Genomic DNA, 20,109 nt, shown 5'->3' with positions numbered 1-20,109 from the left:
TACGTAAAATAAAATGTTTAGTACTTTTCCAATTGGCTTTTATTTTAACTGTAACAAAATTAAATTTTAAAAATATAATAGAAGATAAATGTATAGCTTTAAATTATTTACTCAAATAACAAATTGCGTATTTTCTTTGCTCTTACTTGACATTTTAGATAAAAATTGAGTTTTGAAAATTTTCATGCACTATTCATCCAAAAAGCTGCCCTTCTATTTTTAATATTTTCTGAAAAGCTATCGAATGATACAAGATCAATAAAAAAAAGTATATACAAAAGAAAAAGAAGAAGAAAAAAAAGACGAAAATCAAGAAAATGCAAATTAAAAATTTAGCGTTAATTCCAAGATGGCGAGAGTAGAAGTCACTTAAATAAAGATAAGTATTAATACATTGCTGATAGAATGTCCACTTGTTATCTCTGCCTTTTATTTTCATATGAAGTCGTTAGGTGATGGAATAAACTAAGATTATTTAAATTAATATTGCGCTTTCAATATTGTGGGGTGCATAATTTAGAAATCATTTAATTTGCTTTAGGTAATTGCAGGTACTTCAAAACTTCAATAAAAATAAATTTTAGTTGCATGAATATCTAAATTCAATCAATTCCTCTGTTTAACAGAAAATAACTAAAAACAAATATTGGTGTGGTTAAATTACAACAACATGTATATTGCGGACGCCAATTTTCCTTAACTAAAGGAAGAAAATTAATATATATATATATATATATATATATATATATATATATATATATATATATATATATATATATATATATATATATATATATATATATATATATATATATATATATATATATATATATATATATATATATATATATATATATATATATATATATATATATATATATCGAATCTTTAAAAAAATATACGCTTACTTTGAAAATACTTCTAAAAAAGTGTACTATAAATTCAGCAAACATAATCAAAATAATAATCACCTAAATTGGAATATTAAAAATAGTATACAGGTCTTAAAAACACTAAAATCTTTAAATAATATTGATTTTTAATGATGGTTTGATTCCGAAAACTTCCCTTCCAACTAAAAGATTCTTGATTATCTATATTTAATCTTAGAGATATTATTGATGAAGAGACCAGGGAGTTTATAATATTAATCTCAACAACAATTATACTCCATTTAATGACTATCTTTTTCAACAAATTTTGATCCCATGGAGAAATTGGTAACCCCATGGGAAATAATTTTTGTACTAATGCTTACAATATTTTTCTTTTTCTACAGGATTCATTCGTTAAATCATTTGATAATCTTCGTACAAGTTCCTTCTTTCTCAGATTTATTGGTTATTCATTTTGATGATTTTGAAATTTAAACTAAGCAAATTTATCTAAGTAAATTAGTTCTTAACAAAATTAATGTTTGATATCTTTCAGAAAAGTTTATAAATTCATCTCTTTAAATTAATGAAGACAGGAAAATTACATTTAAACTTTTTGACAAAAGGAATGGTTTCAACTATCCAATTAAGAGGAGCATCGATTTTAATTTCAACTTAGCCAAAAAGGTTTTTTCCAATATTATTACCAATCAGATAGTTAGGTTTTACAGAAATTATTCAAATTATAAAAAGCTTTTAAAAGAGACTCTTTTTTTTAATTCTTTTATTTTTTAATAGGTATGAATAGGGCTCGAACTAATAAATGGATGCTCCCAAGAAATGCCGGCAAAACGTGTAGACTTCTGATCTGAAATCATATATGAATGAAGGATTAAGTCTATAAACGTTTTTCCGTCCATGGATGTAGGCCTTGATCTATTAACAGTTACTCTATGAAACAAGGAGAATCAACGGAACGGTTTATTTCTAGTTCACATTTGTATGTTAATTTCTATAAATATTACCTATTTGTTATTTCTATTTCCTTATGTTAATTTCTATAAATATTACCTATTTTTTTAATAATTTTGCACTTTAAATACTTTTTATTGTTTTCATTAATCCCTTTACCTATTATGGGTTTTATTGCTTGAATGTTTCAATTATATTTATTATTAAACTGTTATTTTTTCATAGATAACAGTACTGAAATGTTATTTACTTTATATATTTTTTACCAATTATTTCAATGATAAAGCTAAAAGCACATTCATTATATTCCTTAACAATTTTCGCTAACCGTTAGATTAGTATATCTTAATTTAGCATAGATTTTGTTTTTTTGCTTCATATTGGTAAATTAGTTTTCTTCTTTTATCTCAAACTCATTTCTAATTAAAACTTTTTTTTTTAATTTTTTAGAGGCACAGACGCATTATGAGGAGTAGTTTTTATCTTAGGATTAATATTCTTTACTTTGAAATGTCTCTTTCGCTGTAATAAAGGAATGCTTCCTTATGAGAAACTTTACATTTTTCCATGCGTTTTTTTCATTACTTTTCTAACTAAATAATATGTATATATATATATATATATATATATATATATATATATATATATATATATATATATATATATATATATATAGTGGTGGCCAAAAGTGTGGACATTTTTTGAAAGTTTCATGTTTTTCAACTTTGTGTGCTTGTAGAATATATTAAATTTCACTTAAATACAAACGTTTATATATCAAATTGAAGGCAATTTAATGTAGATTTTAATAATAAACACAGTATTACAATATCTAAATTACAAAAAAAAGTTATGCAAATAATAGTTACATTTTTTTAAACTGATACTTACACAATCAATACTTAGTAGGATAACCCTTATTTTTTAAGACAACTTCACAGCGTCTTTTCATCGAGTGAACGAGTGTTAGGAGTTCATCTTTCGTAATCACATGGTGCCAAGAATCAATTATAGCTTCAATAAGTTGTCTTTATTGGATGGACGTTTTTTTCGTACAAGAATTTTCAAACGTAGCCGCAAATTTTCAATTGGATTGAGATCAGGGCTGTTTCCTGGTCATTGCAATATGTCTATGCCCTTATTTTGAAACCATGCTTTGCATACTTTTGCTGTGTGACATGGAGCTGGATCCTGCTGAAAAATAAATGGTGCGTTGTTGGGGAAGAGATCCCTGATGGAAGGTATCAATTTTGGTTTCAGGACAGTTTCGATGTATTTTTTGGCATTCAGGATGCCATCAATCACTTGAATTCGGCCCACACCATCTGCCCAAATCATGACATTTGTTGGGTTTTTTGTAGTTGCTTCAATGCAATCAGGATGAAGTACTTCACCTACTCTACGTCTCACGTATTTTCTACCATCACTACCAAAGAGCGATATTTAACTCCAGGTTACTTGCTTCCATTGATTTTCTGACCATTTAATGTGTTATTTTGCCCACTTAACTCGTTTTTCGGGTTGCTTTTGATTTAATATGGTTTTTTCCTTGGAATTCTAGCTTGTAGTCCAAATCCTGATAACCTTCTTCTTATTGTTCTTGAACTTACTGCAATACCCGCTGCATTCATTTCAGATCTAATGGCATCTGATGAAATTTTTCTATCTTGAATGCATAGCCGTTCAATTTTTCTATCGGCAGTAGCACTTGTGCATTTTTTTCCGGCCTGATTTGGCTTTATTTTCCACTGATTTCATTTTCTCATAACGTAAACAGAACTTTCGTACACCAGAGCAAGTCACTGAACCACCAACTTGTCTTGCAATTTCATCATAAGAGAGGCCATTATCTCTCAATATGACAATTCGGCTTCTTTTTGTAGATGTCCAATTAGTTCCTGTTGATGAAATTGTTTAAAATTATTTTAATTTAAAAAAAAAGGACTTTAAATATTCTTGTGCAAAATTCTTGTACGAAAAAAAACCTCCATCCAATAAAAGACAACTTATTGAAGCTATAATTAATTCTTGGCATCATGTGATTACGAAAGATGAACTCCAAACACTAGTTCACTCGATGAAAAGACGCTGTGAAGCTGTCTTAAAAACTAAGGGTTATCCTGCTAAGTATTGATTGTGTAAGTATCACTTTAAAAAAATGCAAATCTAAGATAGATCTTACTATTAGCTGCATAACTTTTCTTGTAATACAGATATTGTAATACTGTATTTATTATTAAATTCTACATTAAATTGCCTTCAATTTTATATGTAAACGTTTGTATTTAAGTGAACATTAATATATTCTACAAGCAGACAAAGTTGAAAAACATGAAACTTTCGAAAAATGTCCACACTTTCGGCCACCACTGTATATATATATATATATATATATATATATATATATATATATATATATATATATATATTGAATTTAATGGTTGTCGAAAGGTGGGATAAAGCAGGCCTCAGGTCAGGTCATTCGAAAATTATATTAAGTAAAGTATTATCGTGAAGAGAGCAGTCATTCAAGTGACACAAAATCAAATTGTTTCCGTCTAAAAGTTAGGGAGAATCTTGTAAAAAAATCACAAATCTTAATTCACATGCAAAAAAGAAATTATTACGTCTTATAACTCGTTCAAAAAGTAGATCGAGGGATTTCTCCGGTTCACACACTTGGTTAAGGTTAAAAAATTAGCAAATTTCAGAAAATCTTAATTTTTTTTAGAAATAAGTCAGTATTCTTTTTTATGCAATTTTTATGCCGAATCGAATAAAGTCAATTGAAAATAGAAGTATTTATTGTTTGAAAGTTATATGCATTTTTTGGAATTTCACCCTATGAGATATGTTTTTATATTTAAACAAATTGTAGAAACTAACAATTAGTCTTATTCTGCTCATAATATAATAATACAAGTTACGTAGGAAATATTTTACTCAACCTTTTTTAAAGGCATTATTTCAAATCCTTCTGTCTTTGATATTTTCCTTTCATAAAATTGATCACAACTTTAAAACAAATGATCCTATTAGCTTGTGGTTAGATTTATTCGATTGAGTGTAAAGAATGCATTGAAATTGGTACCTATCTTTAAAATTTTATGTTATTAAACGATTGTTGATTCTTGGTTTCATTGATTAAAATTTTAACTATTTTTTCCAAAACTCTGATGCGATTGAAACTTCTATTGATATAGAAAAATATACTTCATGTTGATAAGTAATAACCTAAGATTGAAAACGAAACACCTTAAAGTGGTAAATATCTACTTCGCCTCTGATGTAAGATGAAATTTCTTAGGTTGATGCATATATACCTCTGGAGGTATATTTAAGTTATATTTAAGGTAAATTTTGAGGTATTCATTTGCAACCATTTCAACCTAACGAAGTATTTAAATAACAACCTTATTAATACCTTTGAAAAATACCTTATTAATACCTTTGAAAAATACCTCATTTATACCTCAATTTTTCCGTAAGGGGAGTCACGATTTGACGAAATTGAGACGTTTACGTCTCAAATGGGTAACCGCGTGACTAAGCTGTGACGTGAATATGTCACATTCTTGTCACACGATGACGTCATTGCGACAGTTGTATGTCTCATTGTGGTCTCGTGTTAAGGTCTGAATGACATCAAAATGTGACGTCCCCAAAGACGGACATAGTAACCTTCAAAAACCCACGCATCGACATCGCAGACATGTGACTTCATAAATGAGTCTCCGTGACTGTTGCATTTTTGTTGCAATCTGGTAATAGTGCTAGCTAGGTATCTTCGCGATAGGGGCGGGTGGGAGGAAATTCCCAGAATTAAGACTCCTTTTCTTTCACTAAAAACACTTTCTACTTCTAACCTCTCTTCTCACACAACGGAACACCACATCACACGTTTTTTCCTTTGATTTTTAACGGCTTCAATCCAAAATAGAGTAATTGCCAAAAAACTCTTGTCACTTTTCCAATGCATAGTCGGCTAACGATTCTACTTTCGTTTTCATGCCCCTCTTTGATTACCTCTTTGGTTTTCTTATCTAAGCAAATTGTTTACTTTATTTTTTTTTTTTCTTTATTTCTTACAAGTTGGGGTTCACACCACTGGTAAGAAGTTGTTGCAGTTAAGTTTAAGAATCCAGGGAAAATTGTTTAATTTCAATGCTGCGTGAATCAATGGCTCAAGTTTTTTCTCTGGTTCACTCTTTCTTTTCCTAATTTTTGTTGCATTTTTCTATCATGATGGTGAAATCTGAAGAGTTTTATAATTCAAGCCTGTCATCTGCTTTTTATCCTGTTGGCTTAAAATCGTTAACGCGAGATGGGATAAAATTGGTCTCATACCACTTAATTCGAAAATTATATTTATTAAAGTATTATCATTAAGAGAGTGATCATCCTAGTGACTTCCAAGTGAATAATCATCCAAGTGAGTGAAGAGAGCGATCAACGAAGTGCTTCCGTCTAAATATTAGGGAAAAATCTTTCAAACATTCTTCTTTCGAAATTTATAAATCACACGCAAAAAGAGAATTATTGTTTCTTACAACTTGTTCAAAAAATTGGTCGAGGGATTTTTCCGGTTCTCACATTAGGCTAAAGAAAAAACTAAAAATGTTTATTCTGACATTCTTTAATCTTAATTAGAACTAAAATGCTATTCAATAAAAATGCAATGCTATATGCAAATACTATAAGTAAATGTTAAAAATGAAGAGAAAACATGGAAAAATTACAGAGTAAGAAAAAAGGGAAAAAGAAAATGATATTAAGAAGAAAAAAAAATCCGGGAAAAAAAGGAAAAGAAATTGAACGGTTTTTATACATATATATATATATATATATATATATATATATATATATATATATATATATATATATATATATGTATATATTTAATAAATAAATAAATACAAGAAAGCACGAAGAAAGTTAAGAAAAACAATAAGTTTCATTTATTGCGCTTAGGCTGCAAGTAAACAGAACCCATTAGATAATTTCAAAAAATTTCCATTCTTGAAAAATTTCCGTACATGTAAGTTGATCTGATTTCGCTACTCGCTTTATAATCCAATTTTACTGTTTTTTCTTTTTATTTTATTTTATTTTCTGTTTTTACATGTTATTTTTACTTATTTTTACTTTTTGTGTTGTATTTTATTTGTTGTAATTCTTATAAAAAAATTTTTGAGTGCTCCTCACACTATTGTATTAATATATTTTGCTTTGGCTTTATTGATACAATATCAGAAAGCACTCTGTTTTATGGATATAATCGTGTGGGCTGAAGAAAAGATTATATCTTTCCGGTTTCCCGGTTTTTTAAATAAAATTTCATCCTTTTTTTTTTCTTTTTTTTTTAACACTGTTGCGTGTTATTTTTTTACTTATTATTTCCCCCTTTTTCATATGTCTTTAATTTTTCTTTGTTTTATTCTTCATTTTGAACATTTATATATATATATATATATATATATATATATATATATATATATATATATATATATATATATATATATATATATATATATATATATATATATATATATCCAGAGAGAGCGAGAGAGAGAGATAAACGAAATTATAATGTATTTGTACAAGTTATTTAAATTTTTAAATTTTGCTTAAGAAAAGTTACAATTGTTCTTAGGTACTTTCTATTGCAACTTATTAAGAATTAACTTTATTTTGAATGCGTATAGAAACGAGATATTTTTAATGAACAGCTTTTCCGACATCTCTTTGCTTTAATTGAACATAACTAAAGGCTTAGTTGCCCGGCAATTTTAATATATTTCTGAAATAAAATGTAATTCCATCGAATGAATAGTCGATATTTGAAAGACAATGTGTTTAACTGCATGTTTGATTAAATTAGAAGGGTTGATAGGAATATATCTACAAAAGAACTTTTAATCGTAAAATAGTAAATAAGATTGCGGAATTAAAAAAGTTATATTTTTTCTGTTATTTAAAAACAGAGATGCCAACTTGCCTCAGATTGCTGATAAATATTTTTTTGTGGTAGCAAAATTTATGTTTTAATGTATGATTCTTGGTTTAGTAAATGCGATTAAATGTGTGTTCATCCACCTCTAATTCTAAATAATTTAAAGGCGTTGATGAAATGTCACTTTGTTACAGTTATATCGTGTATAGCCTTTTAAAAAATTGGCAAAATTTACCAAAAATCTTCCCATTTTAGTCTATAGTTTTTTACCGTTTTTTAAAATATTTTATTAGAATCTAAAGCAGTTAGCAAATCTGTTTAAGGCATTTGGATTTCATTTAAATTTTTAATTTCCTGATGTTTTTCATTTTCTTATAATAGGCTGTCATTTGAAAGTACTATAAATTTCAAGAGGAAAAAAATTAATTCTTTTGATTATTAGAAAAAGAGTTTATTCTGCGTATTTTTGCTCTCAAACGCTTAAAACATTATGTGGTTACTATTTTTTGACGTGTAATTTAATAATGTATAGTGCGCAAAATGGGAAATACCTCGTAATAACTTTTGCTCTAATGGCCAGATATTCACGTACTCAATCTTAATGGTTCGATGTTTTAATCCTAATTCTTAATAAATGACAATATTGAGACACAAAAACATAATTTCTCTGAATAGCTCTCGATGTGTATTAGAATTTTTGACACTCAGAATATGGAAAATTCGTAAATCATCATCCCACGAGAAGAGGAATAGAAAGTTCAGGCCTCGTGTGTTAATTTTATTTATTCGGTACTATTTTGCCATTTCTTGAAAACTCTTTAAATCAATCAAAAACATTTTGCAAGAAATTATAAAACTCGTTTATCCAAAGATAATTCATTGCAAAAAATGTTTTTTAATAATTAATATTTTGTTACTTTATTTGCGCTTTTTTTATTTTATTTTCAAGGTGCACACATTTTTACATCATTTTAAAGAACGTAATTTCAAATGGTAAAGCATAAAAAGTGAACGAAATCGGTCAAATAATAATTTAAAATTCAAATTTTCATTATATGAATTTTCAAAAATTTATAAATCAGAAACTATTCACCCCATTTTCTTCAATAATAATAATAGTAATTAACTATTATCATTTATTTCGAAAAATAAAGAAATCGGAAATTTTTAAATGCGCATTTTAGTTTTGGATGAGCCAAATCTAAATTAATGTAGTTTTTCGATCGCTTTCTGGTGGTTATTGCAACAATTTTTTATAGCTTTAAAAATACCAATATTTTTAGTACGACAATATTGAGATGTTTGAGTTTCAAACTTTCGAAATCACTTTTAAGGCTCTTTATCTGTGTCCATTTTATACTCAATCCAAGTGACTTTTCGATCGTACTTTAGAGGGCTATAGTGTTGGATTTCAAAGTGTTCTTTTTTTTGTTAAAAAAAATCTAGATCTTTTTAATACGATATTATAACGACTCGCGAATTTCGAATTGGAAAATCGGAATAACTTCTGGCGTGCTTTTTTATTTGTTTCAATTTTATCGTAAATACAAGCTATTTTTTCTTCGTTTCTTCTGCAATACGCATTTTTAGATGCTTTTGAAAATCCTGATATTTTTAATTTGCTGCTATAACGACTTCCGAATTTCGAATCAGTAATATTAATCATCACCTTTGACGTGCTTTTTTTGTACCGATTTTCGTCGATAATCCATGTTGTTTTTCAATTGTTTCTTTTTATCTTGATATTTTTAATATAATGTATTAGAAAACGGGAAATTTGAATGTGACTTTCTAAACTGCTTGTTGTTTTTAAAGTTTATTCATAATTTTTTATTGCTTAAAAGACGATTTTGGCATTAATATCGAGAAAATATGGAAAAAGATGTAAAGATTTTTGTAAGAAAAAAATATTAAGAAATTTTTTAAGTTAAAAAAAATAAGAAAATTTTTGAATTTGAAAAGAAAATTTCTTAATTTTTCCTTCAGTTTCCCTTTTTTTTAACCTCTTTTATCCAATTTTCCTCTTCCTTTTTTCCTCTCTCTCTGTATGTGTGTGAGTATATTTATATGTATAAAATCCCATTAATGTATTCTCAGAAAAGTTTTTTTACAAAACAAAGAATAAATTGAAATGTATATTTGGATAACTTTCCCAAGTGAATGATGAATTTTGTAAAGTTGATAATAATTTATAAGAAAAAGTTGAATTTTGTTTTGCAGAGAATACAAGTTAATAGGCAATTTTGTACCATACATACTTTTATAAAGCTTTTCAGCATGAGAGTCACAAAAATATTTATTTTCTTTTTTTCAATAAACGGAGTTTTTATATTCTGAAAGTATTTTTTTTTTTACCAAAAATAGCCTTTAAAGTTTTTTGGAGTAATATAATGTTTTAAGATTAAAACTTTAATGCCATTTTAATATTTTACCCTTCTAAGTCACAATTTCATGCATTTAAAAAATAAATTTAGAAATCTGTAAAAGATAGTAAAAGTGCCTCCAAAAATTTTTTTATGCACATTTAATTTTTTTTACATGAAGAAATAAATTTTGCATTGAAACACATTTTATGAGAATCAAATTTGATTTATAGAATTTGTTTTGAGAAAAAAATATAATAAAGTGTGTTATGTATTACAATTCAGAAATTGTTGCTAAAAGAACAATAAATTTTGATTTCTTCATAAATATACATTAGGCATCACTTGCAACCACCTGGTTTGCCTTTTACAATGAGTAAAATTTAGTACATCAGATTCCAATATGAAAAAAAGCAAATATGCTAATTATATCAATGGCAAAGGGCCTTCTAAAAATGCAGGGTCCTGGGAAAATTCCCCTCACCATTGCGACAGATCTGATTGCGTCAACTAAAAAATTTAAAAAATAAAAGGAATATATTTGGAATCATTTAATCATTCAATAATTTGTTTTATGCAGCAAAAAATTATTATTGATCACTATTATTTTTCAAAAGCAAATCAAGGTAAACGAAAGATCACTATTATTTATTATTTGCTTTAATTTAAAAATAAAAAGAAACTAAAAATATTTTTGAACTCATATAACCATTCAATACTATTTTCTAAACGGAAAAAATATAATAAAATATTGGAGAGTTTATTCTTGCTTTAGCTAAAACACGAGAAAGAAAGATCTAGGACTACTTCCAGAATTATTATTTTCAAAGAAGACAAAAAAGTGTAAATAATTGTACTTAATTACATCAAACAAAAAAAGGTGTATTTTTGGAATCATTCATTAAGATTGAGAAGTTTATTTACATGATTTTTTTTACGTAACAAGCGAAAAAAGAAAAAAACATAATAAAATATTGAAAAATATTCTAATATGTTATTCTAATATAATAAAATATTCTGAAAAGAATAATAATAATAATAAAATATTGGAATAATTTATTCTTGATTTAGCTAAAACACACAAACTAAAAGAGATTTAGGACTATTTCCAGAATTATTATTTTCAAAAAAGACAAAAAAGTGAAGTAAGTGTACTTATAATTACATCAAATAAAAAGAGTATACTTTTGGAATCATTCATTTAAGATTGAAAAGTTTATTTATATGATTTTTTTTACATAACAATTGAAAAAAAAAACATAATAAAATATTGGAAAATATTTTAATATGACATTCTAATATAATAAAATATTCTAAAAAGAAAAAACATATTAAAATATTGGAATAGCTTATTCTTGCTTTAGCTAAAACACGAGAAAAAAAGATCTAGGACTCTTTCCAAAATTATTATTTTCTAAAAAGACAAAATAGTGTAAAAAATTGTATTTAATGACATCAAATTAAAAAAAGTTTATTTTTGGAGTCATTCATTAAGATTTCAAAGTTTATTTCCCATAACAAACGAAGAGTGAATCTTTTCGCCACCTGCGCTCATGCTTTTTTCGTATTCAAGCCAACAGTCAGAAAGTTTTATTATGTCACAATTTTACGAGGTTCTCGACATCCCGTCGTCGTCGTCGTGCAGTCGATTAGAACAGCTGTTAGAGAACATAGCTTTAGTGGAATCGAACTGACCAAATGATATTTTCCTTAGTGCTGAGTTTTAGAGAGTCATGAAATATGTAAGTTATTTACAAATACTTTATTGATTTATGTTCTTTTAAAAATAGATAGAGTTACTAAGGATACGATTTCTAAGTATACTGTTCAGTTACTATGATGTATTACGTGTTAAAAAAAAGTATTAAAAAATATTTTGTCATTAAATAAGAGGTATTATAAGCGAAATGTCACACTTGTGATAGATAAATTGGCTGCATTTGGAATGATTCCAAGTTTGTTTGTTTTTTTACCTATTTTATAAGCGAACTCTTAATGATGTATTCACTTAAATATGTTTACTAGTATCCAAGGTGTCAGCTGTTGGGATTGTAAATATTACTGTTAATTGAGTCATATAATCAGAAGCTGTTTCGAATCCTCTTGAATTCTCGAGATTTGAAAAAAATTTGGAACACTAATGGGTAATTTCACATTTTTTATAACAAAAATATATGTACCGCTATAACAATTTGAGGAACCACTAAAGGCTCTGCTTAATATTTCGGTAAGATTTAATTTATTTTATTGGATTTGGGTTATTCCGCATCAGAATAAAATTTTCACGTGAATTCTGGGAAACCTAATTGTTTCATTTCTTAGATCATTTTTTATTGACATTCTGAACTCTACATATTTGAACTTTAAAATTAAAAATTTTGTTATATGTATGCTTTAAAAAATTTAAAATGACCCCTTTTGACCCCCCAAAAGGACACTCATTCCTGGAGAGCACACTGTTTTTAATTTGACTCAATTAATTTTTTAAATAAATTTTTAACTGTACTGAAAAGTTTTTATCGACTTGAAGTTTTGGATTTTGTAATCAAAGTATTTTTATTCTATATCATTTAAAACAATAACATTGAAGGGAAACTGTAGGTTCATTCATAAATGAAAGAAATCATTTATATGAAATCATTTATATGACGTCAATATATTTTTTTTAAAAATAAAATATCAAACGTTTTCCGCAAACTAGTATGAAATATGAATACAATAATGAATTTAAAAAAATCTTTAAACAGGGAACTTTTTAAATAATCTTGAAACTGCTTTAATATTTTAAATTCTCATTTTTTTTAAACTTTGAAAACCTTTTCATGGTCTGACTTTATATATAGAGTTCATTAGCAACTGTGATTAGGCTAACAGAAGAATACTTATTATTTTCAAAATATTTAATAGAAAGTGTCTTAATTGTTTAATCAATTAAGGAATTAGATTTCATGTCAGGCAGTTATGTTCATAGGTGTGGACTAGTTCTCAATAGGTTTTTGTGAACTAAAAAGGAATAAAATAAGCTGGATTACGGTTTTCGAAGAATAAAACTGTTATAAACGTTGAGAATTTGAGAAACATTTTGATTCTTGAATTTGGCTATTTTATTTTGAATAGAAAAGTTCGATCAGAAATAATTGCGTAATTTTTTATAAATTTCTCATGATTTAGTCAAAGTATTGTTGGTTTTTTAATTTTTTTACTTATTTTGTGACATTTGCTTTAATAAAAAAAATTAATACAAAAGTCCTAAATCTTGGAACGAAGTCCTAGAATTTTAGTCCCTAGAGTTTTCACAAATTCAAGAACTTATGATATTAAAGTGAATCTATTACACTACCGGTCAAAAGTTTGCGAAAATTTTTAAATCTGCAAAGAAAAGGCCTAAATTCAAATGTTCATAGAACTGCGAAAAATCATTCAAATGGCATGAAAATTTGATATGTTCTGAAGTGAACCCTCTACTGTTAGTTACATATGATCAAATTGCAATACTTTGTTTTTTGCGAACTGAATCCAGCTTTTCATCACGGATTGTTTTTATGGTGAAAAAAGTTGTTAAGTTTGAACACTTGCCAAACTTGCAAAAAATATTTTTTGTACTTTCTGTTAATAGAAAATAGTTATTTAAACAGTTCTATGTAAGCCCTCAAAATTTCAAATCGATTCGATTTTTTTTGACGAAGTTATAGAATTTTGAAAAACATGTGTACTTCTCTCGATTTTTGAGCATTCCACATATGCAGTCTTCTGGTCTATACATCTTCTATCAAAGAACTTTTTAATTTTTATGTTTCTATATTTTCAAATAATTAATATTTATCATAAAACAAATACTCTTATTCATTATTGTAATTATTATTGTTTATATTTATTGTTTATATTTATTGCTTACCTGTATTAGTTTTGTTGTGATATTTTTACTTTATATTAAATTAAATTAAAAAGTTATAACAATAATTACATAAATAATTCTAAAAAAATAATAACAATAGTATAAAAAATTTGCATTTTTATTAAACTATTTTATTTACAACAGGTCAAATATTTAACATATTCGTATTTTGTAATTAAATAAATTAACATTTAAATCTTAGATTCCTCGAACCATCCACCTTTTGCTTTTATTATAGCCTTACATATGCATAGCATTCGTTCTAATAAACCATTAATCACTTCAAGTGATATAGAGTTCCATTCCTGTTGTAAAATGTCCCATAACTGACTTCGATTCAAATATCAGAGCATCGTTTGCAAGAACAAACAAATTTTAGATGAAATGTGACATCTATGAGATATTGTTTTAATTATATTCATAATAAGTTCCTTGTAGTAACAATAATTACAATAATAAATAAGAATATTTGTTTTATAATCAATATTAATTATTTGAAAATATAGAAAACATTAAAATTAAAAAGTTCTTTGGTCGAAGATGTATAGACCAAAGGACCGCAAATGTGGAATGCTTAAAAATCGAGAAAAGTACACATGTTTTTCAAAATTCTATAACTTCGTCAAAAAAAATCAAATCGATTTGAAATTTTGAGGACTTACACAGAACTGTTCAAATAACTATTTTCTATTAACAGAAAGTACAAAAAAAATTTTTTGCAAGTTTGGCAAGTGATCAAACTTAACAACTTTTTTCACCATAGAAACAACTCATGATGAAAAGGTGGATTCAGTTCGCAAAAAACAAAGTATTGCAATTTGATCATATGTAACTAACTGTAAAGAGTTCACATTAGAACATATCAAATTTTCATGCCATTTGAATGATTTTTCGCAGTTCTATGAACATTTGAATTTAGAACTTTTTTTTGTAGATTTCAAAATTTTCGCAAACTTTTGACCGGTAGTGTATATGAAAAATGTTGCAATCACATTTTTATTATTGTAGTGATGTAAAAAGTACCTGTGTGCTTAGACTAAAGTAATCACCCATCTAATTTAAATAATTATATTCTTAACCCTTTAATGCCGAACCACCAAAAGTGATGGATATATGAAAAAACTCCGATAAGTATAAATTTTCTTATACCCTTTCAAATAATACTACGGAAATTTCATAGTTTCAGAAAAAAATTTCCTTGAAGTATTTTTATAAATTAAAAATAAAAGAGTTTTGTCTATCACTAAACAAAAAAGTTTATTTGAATTTAAACAAAAAAGTTAGATAAGCTAATAGTCTTACAGTTTTTTAAAAATTCTATTTTAAAAATAATGTTTGTTTTAGGTCACTGGAAAAACGAATCTCAAATAGCATGCAACTTTCTGAAAAATTGTTTATAAAGTGGTTCAAAACAAAACTGAAACAAAAGTAAAAATTGAATTTGCAGTTGCTAGAAGGATTTATTTTAACTTCACCAACACACTTAAAAAATTGGTATGACATCTAAATTACATAGTACCAGTCAAAATCATTATAAACCGAGATGATCATATTAAAGTGAGCAATTTTTACCACTTTAAATATAAAATCTTTTGACGAAATTGGGATCAATGAAACTGGATCCTTCAACTGGGTAACATTAATATGAGGTATATCGAATTTTCTCCATTTTTTCCATTCCTGCATTTTTTATCTTACTGATCTTTGAAATGTATGCAGGTTTTTAATCAATTTTTACTATTTGAGATTTTGAGATTTTGTTGTTTATAACGCGATTCAATAAATATACTATATATATATATATATTAGCCGTTCATTATTTCAAGTTCTAAAAATTACTTTCATTGTCGAATCTGAGAAAGTAAAAAGAGTACACACAGAAAAGCTGAAGGAGCGCTGTCCTAATACATTTATAATTAGGGTTGCAAATTTGTCGCGGCATGAATTTTCATCATTTCACAAAAATTCGCAGTTTTTTTTTCTCTACTAAAAAGATTTAGAATTTGATTTTTTTTAATCTGTTACATTTTAAAGCTACTTTCCTAGAGCTTCGTAATTGAAAACATTTAAGAGAATAGATCAATAGTAAAATAACATTTTTAGAGTAGCCAGATGTTTGAGGAAAAACAAGTTGAATGCTCTCAAAGCAACGGAATCACACTGGCGAAAAAATTAATCCAATTTTGGGAATCCAAGGTAGATTATCCCGAATTTTCGACGTTTATCTATGCCTACAAACAGCGTAGACACTGAAAAATCGTTTTTCCAATATAAGAATGAGTTAAACAGATAAAATTTGATTATGTATAATATTTTGTTTTTATTACGTACAATATGTTTTAACTATGTAATATGTCTTAAATGTGTACAGCATTTTTCATTCTCAAAATACTGTTCATTCTGTAAAAATATTATTGCTTGAAATTAAAAAACTTATTTTTTCGTATTCCATGAAACTTTAAACAAATAAACAAAACAGAACATAAACAAACAAAAATTTTACGTGAATCTGGTTTCTCGTGACAAATTTGTTACCATAATTATAATTGTTGTAACCATAATTATAATTGTAAACAAACAGGGCTGCTTTTGTAATTATTGAGAAGGCAATTTAAAATTTCACCTCATGTATTAGGCTAAAAAAAGTTTGAAATCGTCACTTATCTCGCTGAGTATCAAAATAGTGCTATTTACAAGCAGTTCCCTGCCAACTCCCTTTGTTGATGTTTTATTCTTGTAAACATTCTATTTCATTGGATTACAACCAACAAAGGTTAACATTAGACATTTTTTTACTTCCAAATCTACAGAAAATAGAAGGTATATTACCAAATGTTATTACTTGAATATTCCATACGTGCACAAAATATACAAATGTCAAGTTTCATTTATTAACAAATGAATGATTTCAAATTGTCAGAAAACATTCATTTGACAAATTTCAAGTAAGCAATAATTTACAGAGCAATTATTATCAAATGAATATTCTTAATTCCAAGTGTGCAAAAAATACATAAATGAAAAAGTTTCAGGTTGACAATATTTTATAGGTATATTACTTAATAGTGTCCTTTGAATATTCTTAATTTCATATGAATAAAAATTACGCACATTACTATATTAATAAATATGAACAATATTTTAAAAATCAATTTTTAAAAACTATAGATAATAAATAAACAAGACAGTTACGGAAAAATTCAGGTATTTTTGAGGTGTAAATGAGGTGTTTTTCAAAGGTATAAATGAAGTTGCTATTTAAATATATTGTTAGGTTAATGAATACCTCAAAAATACTGGCAGAGGTATCAACCTGAGGTGTTTCATCTAACTTGTGTGAGGAGGTAGATTTTTACTACTTTAAGAGGTTTCCATTTCACCCTTAGGTCATTAGGAGATCTTAATTTATCATCCAGAAGTTTTTAATATTACACCTGCGGCAGTAATTTCTTGATTGGTTAAGCTATAAAAGAAAGTTTTAAATACATATTTCTTCTGTAATTTAAATAAATTCAATTAAATTATCTTGAAATGACACTTATCACAAATTCCACAGTTAAAAAAGATTATTTGTGGGAACTCACATATTTGTAACTAAGGTGATTGAATTGTTAAAGATATAAAACTGCAAATTGAAATAATTGGTCAGCTGACGCTTTAAATATTTATATTTAAAACAAAAATTTCGTTTTTTTTGTGCAAACCAAAAATTATTTCAAATATCGATTCTGTCTCCCACTTGAAACGTGGAAATATTGGAACCAAAAGTATAAAATATGAATTAGTAAGAAAGTCATATTAACAATAATAGCGGCAGGTTTTAAAAATATTAGAATCATATGATCTTTAACAGAATTAATTAAACAAAATAAATTGTTTTTTTTTCATGGTTTAAATTAACTGGATGCAAATTAATTTTTTTCAATTAAATGTCATTTCCCTTCGGTCATATATTTTCAATCTTCATAGCTAAAAACGTCTAAAAGTGTGACAGGTACCACAGTCACAAAATAAAATACAGTGAAGAAAGTACTACCACTAACAACCTTTTTAGAGAAATTCAAATATATAATTCCAATCTTATTAGGAAATTTTAACACTTTTTATTTTCCCATAATTGGATTTACCATTAATGTACTAATAACACAATGGTAGTATGGCATTTTTTTCTTACATATCTTTACGTAAACTCAATACGATTAGCATATATTTTTAAACGTTTTGATAGATTTCTTAAAATTATTAGTTTTTTTAATCAATTTTTGAAGCTGATTCTGAAAGAGAATTCAATCACATCAGAATTTCGAAAAAAGTAGTTATTTTAATATTTTAATCAATGCAATCAAGAATCAACAATCGCTTAATAACATAAAATTTTAAAGTTAGATATCAATTTTTATGCATTTTTTACACCCCATCGAATATAACTAACCACAAGCTTTTGTTTGAAAATTGTGAACAATCTTTAAGAGGAAACTTTAAAAGAGAACGATTTGAAATAATGCTTTTAAAAAAGGTTGAGTAAAATATTTCCTATGTAACTTATAATGCCGAGCAGAATGAAAAGTTATTAGTTGCTCATTTCAAATCATTTGTTTAAATATAAAAACGTATCTCATTAGGAGAAATTCCAAAAAAAAATTCATATAACTTTCAAGCAATAAATGCTTTTATTTGCAGATGATTTTATTCGATTCAGCATTAAAATTACACAAGAAACAATACTGACCTATTTCTGAAAAGTTTAAGGTTTGCGAAATTTGCTACTTTTTCAAGCAGGGAGCCATAACCAGGTGCATAAAAATGCTCATAACCTTAAAACAAATTATCATATCAGCTTGAAATCCGCTTTCATTTAACTCTTCTTAATTCTCTAATAAGTAATAATAATCTGCTTTCTTAAATAATTAACATGGGTAAATTGTGAGAAATTAAAATGTAGCGAAAAATAACAGTTCTGTATTCAAACACGAAAAAGTGAGCTAGTACAGTTATTAGTGTATATTTTAAATAATTTTTGCGTTTTTTTATAGTTGATACAGTAGGGTCCAGACAATAGCAACATAGGCTACTGCTTTTGCTGTTAGTCAACTAGCTGTTACGAGACCCAGCATGCTACTACCTCTCTCTCTCTCTCTTTATATATATATATATATATATATATATATATATATATATATATATATATATATATATATATATATATATATATATATATATATATATATATATATATTGGACACACTTATCCATTTTAGATCCTTTTCCCTTTTCTCTAAACACCTTTCTTTCGATGCAAGATATGCCGTAATTTATGATAGTTTCGGCAGTTTTTAAAATTCATTTAACTGACATCTTTCAACATATGTCTGGAACTATGTTAATGAATCAAAAGAGTTTTGCACATGATATAAAATTTATTATTCTAAAGATAATTTTTTACAAAACATAAGTTTTGAAAATTACTATACTCTGTAACGTTAATTTTTCTTTTTATTGTATAAGGTGTAAAGAATTTCACTTCGTCTTAAACTGTGTCATTTTAAGTGATAAAACACATAGTTATAACTAAGTTAGACAAATATTTTTCAAAGAACATTATCTTTAAATTTTTATTTTTATAGAACTATACAACGGATGGAGTTTAAAATTTGGATTTTGTTAGTTAAAACTACAGTTTAAAAAGAGGTAAATATTTGTTAAATTTGCAATTGAAAATGTTCGCATTCATTATTAAATGAAATATTGAAACATATAAAAATAACTATTTTTTTTTACATTCATTTACCGCTTTGGTGAATTTTTAGCTTAAGTTTTCAAATTCTGCTCGAGGCATAGAAAAATTAACATTATGGTTCATTTTCATTATGGAATTGCGAAAAATAAATGTTTAGTTAGAGTATTTATGGTTGTCATTATTTTGCGCTCACACTTTAAAAATGACATCCAACAAAATTTGCTGATTTTGCAAATTCCCTTTTCCATTCAGCTGTCATGAAATGAACTAGAATTGAAGTAATAAATTAGGAAAACAACAATCCTAAAAACATG

General features: G+C 26.4%; 1 protein-coding gene across 5 annotated transcripts in view; it reads left to right on the top strand.

Annotated features, from left to right (window-relative positions):
• The first annotated feature begins 11,745 nt into the window (after nt 1–11,745).
• LOC107443665 (ectonucleoside triphosphate diphosphohydrolase 3) overlaps nt 11,746–20,109 on the top strand; it is a 109,102-nt gene continuing 100,738 nt past the window's right edge. For 2 of the 5 annotated variants that reach the window (XM_087156197.1, XM_071188242.2), the window contains exon 1: nt 12,094–12,118. In XM_087156197.1, the coding sequence (XP_087012323.1) occupies nt 12,109–12,118 (10 nt within the window). In that variant the 5' untranslated portion in view covers nt 12,094–12,108. Of the gene's footprint in view, nt 11,906–12,093; nt 12,119–12,138; nt 12,391–20,109 lie in introns of those variants that run through there. The other 3 variants (XM_016057620.4, XM_016057613.4, XM_071188244.2) reach the window with 3 other exon arrangements.

This window comes from Parasteatoda tepidariorum, chromosome 12 (genome assembly GCF_982258835.1).
Source record: "Parasteatoda tepidariorum strain Cologne lab strain chromosome 12, Ptep-v5.0, whole genome shotgun sequence".
Taxonomy (NCBI): domain Eukaryota; kingdom Metazoa; phylum Arthropoda; class Arachnida; order Araneae; family Theridiidae; genus Parasteatoda; species Parasteatoda tepidariorum.
The sequence above is the reverse complement of the archived record's forward strand: the minus strand, read 5'-3'. Positions and strand labels throughout refer to the sequence as shown.